The sequence below is a fragment of the Conger conger genome, chromosome 13 (genome assembly GCF_963514075.1).
Source record: "Conger conger chromosome 13, fConCon1.1, whole genome shotgun sequence".
Classification (NCBI taxonomy): Eukaryota; Metazoa; Chordata; class Actinopteri; order Anguilliformes; family Congridae; genus Conger; species Conger conger.
In genome coordinates, this window is record NC_083772.1 from 13,457,685 (window position 1) to 13,466,199 (window position 8,515).

General features: G+C 49.6%; 1 protein-coding gene across 1 annotated transcript in view; it reads right to left on the bottom strand.

Annotated features, from left to right (window-relative positions):
• dscaml1 (Down syndrome cell adhesion molecule like 1) overlaps positions 1-8,515 on the bottom strand; it is an 85,978-nt gene that overhangs the window by 17,201 nt on the left and 60,262 nt on the right. Inside the window, exon 20 of the mRNA XM_061216341.1 lies at positions 4,852-4,991. Coding sequence (XP_061072325.1) covers positions 4,852-4,991 — 140 coding nt within the window. The remainder of the gene's footprint in view (positions 1-4,851; positions 4,992-8,515) is intronic.

Below are 8,515 nucleotides of genomic sequence, written 5' to 3' on the forward strand. Positions count from 1 at the left end.
GACCCACACAAGCACACACACACGCATACACACATACATATGCATACATGCATACACGCACACACACACGCACACACAAATACACACACACATTACTGTCAGTGGGAGTGATTGAGGTGTTGGGCAGCCTCCATCTCCGGTCAGCTGCAGAGAAGCACTCCTGGCCCTCTGTTCTACCTCTCCATTACCCATCCATCCATTCTGAGCCATTCACCCTCTCCCCCACCACCCCCTCCTCCAGCATTCATCCCCTCCCTTTTCCTCTCACACCTGGCCTCATTCTCCCTCTCTCATTATCACCCCTTTAATTCCTCTCGTGGTCTCCTCTCTCTCTCCCCCCCCCCCCCCGTCTCTGTTCTCCGCCTCTCAATCCCTCGATCTCTCCGCAAATATCACGACACGAACCCATCCCTCATCCTCCCATATTACCCTCCTCTCTCCTTCATCCCTTCATCCCTTCCACCACGCTCCCCCAGTCTTCCACTATTCCCGGCCATCCCTAGCCCTTCCCTTCCTCTTCCCTGGCAGCTTCCTCGCTCCCTCGCTCCCTCCCTCCCTCCACGCGGGTGGTGATGGGTGTAGGAGGCGGAGTGTGTGGCGGTGTAACGGATATTAAAATATTCCTCCGGCGTGGAGATAGCGGTGATCCGGGGAGCGATAGCAGGAGATAATGAAAAGAGGAACAAAAGCACTCCCCGCTCTGTGTCTGACCCCCCTCCTCCCCTCCCCTCCCTCCCTCCCTGCGTTCTCTCTCATTTACATGGTAATCATCCCCTGCTCTGCTCGCGGGTTGCGCGGGCGAGAGAGGGAGAGAGAGACTGATTTGTGAATGAGGGAGTCGGTGTGTTTGTGTGTCTATGCGTGTGTTTGGAGTACACGGTTGTGTTTGTGTGCGTGTGTGTGTGTGTGTGCGCGTGGCACATGGTAGGTTTTTGTGTGTGCATCTGTGTGCGTGAGTGCCTGCGTCTGCGTGTGTGTGGTCCTGGAGATGCACTGTTTGTAGTGTGTATGTGTGCGTGTGTGCGTGCGTGTGTGTGTGTGTGTGTGTGTGTGTGTGAAAATGAGATGCTGCAGTGCTGTGTGTGTGTGAGCCTCCTCTCTCTCTCCCCCCAGCTCATTTGCATATCTGCGTCTCATCACGTTGCTAGGACAACCTCATCTGTTCATCTGGGAGGGCAGGAAATGAGCTGACAGCAGCACACTCACAGATATGCACTCACAGACACACACACACACACACACACTCACACACATACATACACATACATACACTCTCTCACACTCACAGATATGCACTCACACACACACACACACACATACACATATATACACATACATACACTCTCTCACACTCACAGATATGCACTCACACACACACACACACATACTCATACATACACATACATACACTCTCTCACACTCACAGATATGTACTCACACACACACACACACACACTCACAGATATGCACTCACACACACACACATACACATATATACACATACATACACTCTCTCACACTCGCACATATAAACACACTCTCTTACACACACTCACACATACATAGACTCTACACACACATACACACATACTATACACACTCACGCTACACACCCGTATTAACATATACATGAACATGAACATCCGTATGAAGCACACAAACACTTTCACACTGCACACACACCGAGATACACAGAGACACTCGAATATGTAACACACACACGCACACAGGCACACACACATATACACACAGACACACACACACGCACACGCACAGACACACACACACAAGCACACACACACATACACATAGACACACAGACACACAGACACGCACACACACACACCCATACACACACACACACATGCACACACACACACACACACACACACATACACACAGACACATATGCACACACACACGCACACACAAACACACAGAGACACACACAGACACACACATATGCACACAGACACACACACACACACACGCGCACACACACACACACACACACACACACAATTGCTATTGTCAGTTGTTTGCTTGGTCTCGCGATTAACCCAATGAGCAAAAGGTTAACGCTCAAAAAGAATGACAATTTCTTTGTGTTTTCACAGAAATTTCTGTCTCATTTTGCCCTTTTCTAGAACATACAATTGTCACACAATTGTCCTCATTAGGCACAATCTTCCGGAAAGGAATCTCACGTGTTTGCATGAAAAATACAAAACTTCAGCTATCATAAGAACACACTCAACCTTACAGGGCAAATGGCAGCAGTTTCAGCTATTCAACCAGCAATCAGACCTTCAGCACGCATAAAAGCCGAGACAACATCTGAGCTGGGGAAAAAGCAAATGCCATGTTCCCTTTGAGAGGAAAAGAGCCGTGCGTCCATTATGTGAAAGAAAAGACTGTATATCGTAAGTTAAAACACTATTTGAGCAACGTGTACTCTCACCAATGCATGGCAGCAGTCGTACTGTAAGTACCTGATAAATCTAAAGGTGCTTTGAGGGTTCAATCTCTGTCAAAGGCCCTTTGCAGCCATTTAAAAAGGCTATTGTTCTCCACTAAATTCACTGGTGAAGATATACACTCACTAAGCACTTTATTAGGTATTTATTAGACTATTTTTTTTTTACTTATTGGTCTTCTGCTGCTGTAGCCTATCCACTCAGAGGTTTGACACGTTGTGTGTTCAGAGATGCTCTTCTGCATACCACTGTTGTAATGTGTGATTATTTGCATCACTGTCTGCTTTGACCAGTCTGGCCATTCTCTTCTGACCTCTCTCATTAACAACGTGGTTTTTCCCGCAGAACTGCTGCTCACTGGATGTTTTTTGTTTTTCGCACCAATCTCTGCAGAGACTGTTGTGCATGAAAATGCACAGGACATCAGTAGTTTCTAAAATACTCAAACCACACTGTCTGGCACCAACAATCATTCCACAGTCAAAGTAACTTGGATCACATTTCTTCCCCATTCTGACATTAGGTCTGAAAAACAATTGAACCTCTTGACCATGCCTGCATGTTTTTATGCATTTAGTTGCTGCCACATGATTGGCTGATTAAATATTTGCATTAACAAGCTGTTGTACAGGTCTACCTAATAAAGAGCTCACTGAGTGCATGTCTGATACTGTTATGGCAAATGCATCTATCCATCCTTCCAACCATCCAACCATTATCCAACCCACTGGTTCCTGGTCAGGGTCGCAGGGTGGTTGGAGCCTATCCCAGCATGCATTGGGCGAGAGGCATGAATGTTCACTCGACAGATCGCCAATAAATCACAGGGCACCAACATCACTCACTCACAGCCAGGGGCTACTCACCGCTATGATTAAGAGCCTTCGATTAGCCTAACCCGCACGTCTTTGGACAGCGGGAGGAAACTGGAGTACCCAGGGGAAACCCACATGGACACGGGGAGAACATGCTGGGATTCGAACCCAGGGCCGTCCAGCTTCACAGTACACCCTGACCTAAACGGCCACAAGGCAAGCCCAGGATGACGGGGACAGGGGAAAAACTCCAAACGGGAGTTTGGTCAAACGGGAGTGCACTTTGGGAGGAAGCGGATTGAAGACAGGAAAGGCCTCCGTTCTCTTTCACTCACAGAGAGAAGGTCTGAGCCAGATCTGAGCCCCGCTCCACACACACACACTTCTATTGAAGGGTCCGTGTGCGTTCTGACAAGGCGGAGGAGATAAGGAACATCGTAGGCCAGCGTGCCGTGACAGCCCCCCGGTCACGGGGAGAAGTGCCGTCTCTCTCTCCCTGTGCTGCCGTCAGCACCAGGGAGTCCTCCCTCACCAGGTCCCCCCCTCTCACTACGACACAGGCCCTCACTCTGAGGCTGTCCCACCACGCCCTGGCCCCGCCTGGGCGCTGAGCGTGAGGTAGGCCAGGGCAGCCCACACGCGCAGTGTCATTCGGGATGACGTTTTTTACCAGGGCCACTCTGGCTCCACAACCCGTGTGGATAAAAACCAGCATTTTCAACTCTTTATCTCCCTCCATGGGGCGGCCTGTAGCGTAGTGGTTAAGGTAAAAGACTGGGACACACAAGGTCGGTGGTTCTAATCCCGGTGTAGCCACAATAAGATCCGCACAGCCGTTGGGTCCTTGAGCAAGGCCCCTAACCCTGCATTGCTCCAGGGGAGGATTGTCTCCTGCTTAGTCTAATCAACTGTACGTCGCTCTGGATAAGAGCGTCTGCTAAATGCCAGTAATGTAATGTTAAATGTTCACCTGTCCTAATCACAGCAGAGGAGTTATTTTTTCTTAGAATGCCGGTGCGCGACCCCCCCCCCCCCGAATGTGTGACCCTGTTCCACGCAGCAGAAGGGGCGTTTGGGGACACAGCGTTGGGTCACAGCGTTCACCCCCTGCTTCTCCAGGGACAAATCTGCATGTGAGGCAGATGAGGCTCTGTGGCCTGATGGACACACAGGACACCTGAACGATTTCTCACTTTATTCTTTAGTTTGTTTTGTTCTTGTCCCCAGTACGGTGTAATTTTCTGGCTTTTTTATCACACCTGTGCACAGTAAATCTCAGTAAGCTCTGTTCAGCTGATGCTCGGGCCTGCGATTTGGAAGCAAAATATCAGTTTGAGGGCAGAGTACATTGTTTTGATAGAGATTTCAGAAGTTTTACTGAAATAATTCAATGTTTTGTGATTATAGTTTGGAGAAATTATAGTATAGGCCTAGTTTATGGAAATGTGTGTAAACTATCAAGCTAAAATATTTCTGTCCTTGTAAGCCTGACACCAATCCAACCCCCCCACCCCCACCCCAAGTTGTTATCCCATTCCCTCCCCTCTACTCACACTTACCGGTTGTCCGGACCCGGGGCTAGAGCAGTAGATGGTGTACTTGCGGATGATACCATTTGGCTTGTGGGGGGGTAGCCAGGACACCACCACACTGCTGGCTGAGGAGGGGACAGCCTTGATCCCCGCTGGAGGACCCGGATCTGAAAGGAGGAAGGAGTCGGTTACATCATGGCCAGACCCCCCCGCCACCACCTCCACAACCCCCCTGACTGTCCTTCTCCAGGTCTGTTCTTGTACAGTGCCAGTGTCTCCCAGAGTGGTAAATCTGGCTTAAGCCCCACCAGGATTTCCTGTGTGTCTGCCAGTCTGGGTGAGGACTTTATCCCAGCCTGCCTTTCCTGCACGTTGGCCTGCTCCGGCGGAGAGGCAGCGCGGACGTCTGAACCGAACGAGTGCCTCTGAGTGCGTTTGTATGTACTGCACTGTATGCGTGAGTGACTTTTTGTGTGTCCGTGTATGAAAGGGAGCTGATCGAGGGTTTTCTTGTATGAACGTGAGAATGTAGAGAACAGACTATCCAGGCCAACCAGATTCATCATCATACCCGCTGTAATACTGACTGCAGCTATCTGTCATGTCTGGACTTGAACAACCCAAGGGTCTCTGCTAATATGTATGTGTGAATGTATGTGCGTGCGTGTGTCTGTGTGTGTGCTTGTGTGCGAGAGAGAGAGAGAGAGAGAGAGAGAGAGCAAGAGAGAGCATGTGTACTTGTGTCTATGAATAAATGAGATGGGTATTAACAAATGTGTGGGTGACTCAATTGCTTTTGTATGTGAATGTGTGCATATGGGTGGGTTAGTGAGAAATAGTGCATGTATACTGTACGTGTGTGTAATAATGTGTGTGTGATTAATGCAGAATGATCTGTGCATGTGTATGTTGGTTAAAGATAAACTGTGTGTTTGTATGTGTATGTTTCAGCGTGAGTGCATTGTGTGTACTGTATATGAGCGTGTTTGTACGTGTGTGTGCGTGTGCGTGTACTGTATATGAGTGTGTGTGTGAGTGTGTCGGAGACTTAAATACATGTTAAAGTGAGTAGGGTTGTTTGCAGCTTTGCAAGCCTTAGCCCTTAATTTAAGAAGCTCTCTAGAGTAAGCACCATGGAAACGGGGAGGGTGGGGGGGGTGTCAGTGACATATGCTCGTTCAGACGCAGTGGTCAGCGCCTGACTCCCAGTGTATTTACACTCTTTAACAGGCCTCTCCTCCCACAGATTAACCCCAGATGTCCATTTCACAGTGACTGGGTCAATAGCCTCACACAATTAACTCTCCTCCACCCAACCGTCCCAGGCCAAACAGCCCCTACCAGAAAATCACGTGAAATTAACCTCTAAAATGTATTTTTAAGTTTTTAACTAATCTGAATGTAACATTTGTTACAAGAGCTACGGCTAGTGATATGAGCAATGTTGAGCATGTTGAAGTGAACGGGAGTATGAACACACAGAGGGTGCAGTATGGTGAAAGAAATGGTCTTTGGCTGTGACCCACTGCATTAAAGCCAGAATAGAATCAACTTCCCAGCCGAATTGGGGGTGCCTCTATGACAACCGCCCGCACCCCTCACCCCACACCCCCCCCCCACCCCAGCCTCCTGTCTCGTGTGGGGGGCAAACAGCCTCCCCCCTGCCCCCCGGTTAATCCTGACCCACAGACCAACTGTTTCCATCATCATCATCATCATCATCATCATCATCGTTATTATAACAGAGATAACGCTGCAATCTGGACACTGGGAGGGAGGGAGGGAGAGAGGGCTGGAGGGAGAGAATGCAGGGTAAGCTGGGGTTTAGAGAAAAATACACCATCATCATTATTGTGTTTTAATCTGGGCACTGGGGTAATCTCTGGGGCCGCACCTGCTCCCAGACAGGGGGCAGGGGGTATTTACCTCCCCGCACGGGACACTGGGGTGGGGGGGGACTCCATGGAGCCAGCCTGTGTTAATGCTGTGTGTGGGGCCAGCCTGTTTTAGTGCTGTGTGTGGAGCCAGCCTGTGTTAATGCTGTGTGTGGGGCCAGCCTGTGTTAATGTTGTGTGTGGAGCCAGCCTGTGTTAGTGTTGTGTGTGGGGCCAGCCTGTGTTAATGCTGTGTGTGGAGCCAGCCTGTGTTAGTGTTGTGTGTGGGGCCAGCCTGTGTTAGTGCTGTGTGTGGAGCCAGCCTGTGTTAGTGCTGTGTGGAGCCAGCCTGTGTTAGTGTTGTGTGTGGAGCCAGCCTGTGTTAGTGCTGTGTGGGGCCAGCCTGTGTTAGTGTTGTGTGTGGAGCCAGCCTGTGTTAGTGTTGTGTGTGGAGCCAGCCTGTGTTAGTGCTGTGTGGAGCCAGCCTGTGTTAGTGTTGTGTGTGGAGCCAGCCTGTGTTAGTGCTGTGTGGGGCCAGCCTGTGTTAGTGTTGTGTGTGGAACCAGCCTGTGTTAGTGCTGTGTGGAGCCAGCCTGTGTTAGTGCTGTGTGGAGCCAGCCTGTGTTAGTGCTGTGTGGAGCCGAGCTGCAGTCTGGTGACAGTGTGCTGCACACAGGACTCTGTGCCTCTGTGTCATGCAGTCCTGCTCTGTATGATATCAAAAGGCTGGTGTGACTCCACTGCACGCTGTAGGTCAGCAGAGTGAGCACAGGGCTCGTGATTTTGCTGCTCTTGACTACATGTGAATGGCCACCATGTTCACATTTCCTTGTGAACATCCAAATGTGGGAAAACGGACCAGAAATTTATCAATCTGGCAATATTCTAATTAAATAAATTGGTTAAAATGTCCAGTTAGTTCATAACACGATTAAAAAGTGCAATTATTTGCTTATGTGTAAAGCTACGTGCTTTGTGATGTCACAGTACAAGATAGGCTATCTTTCTGATGTCATAATATTCAAGAGTTGTGCATGTGATATCACAGTACTGGTCAGACTGAGACATGCTTTCTGATGTCACAGTACTGGTTAGGCAGTGCTTTCTGAGGTCACAAAACTCAAGTGGCAGAGATGTGCTATGTGATGTCACAGTACTGGTCAGGCTGTGCTTTCTGACATCACAGTACTCAAGTGCACTTCCTATCAGTGACTAAGAAGAGTGCTCATTACAGCCCTGGTCTGCCTGAGTGCACAATTGCATACAAACAAACAGACAAGATATGCGCGCACACACAAATACAGACACACACACACAGAGACACACACACACACACACACAAAAGAGAAACGTCAAGCAGGCCCAGGAGCATGGAAACCCCGGGGCTGGATGAGGGGGGTGGGGGGGGTGGGGGGTGGTGCATGAACAATTCAACTCCAATCACTGCTCCATATGCTGCCAAGTGGCCCAGGGGGGAGAGGGAGAGATGGAGAGAGAGAATGAAAGAGAGAAAGAGAGATTTTGAGAGTGTCTGTTGCCTCTGGACACACTGACATCTAAAATCACTGACACAGTAACATTCAGTCGGTCTGACACAAGGCAGGGAGGGGCGGGTAGTGGGCGAGGGAAAGAGAGAGAGGGAAAGATGGAGCGAAGGAAAGGTCGTGGCTATTCAATACTAATTATTTGACCTCCATTCATCCCTCCTCCATTTTCCCCATCTCTCCATCAACTCTCCACCTCCTATACGTGACCATCCCTCATCCCTCTACCTCCGCCCGTTTGCGCATCCCTCCTTCCCTCTCTCCATTCCTCCT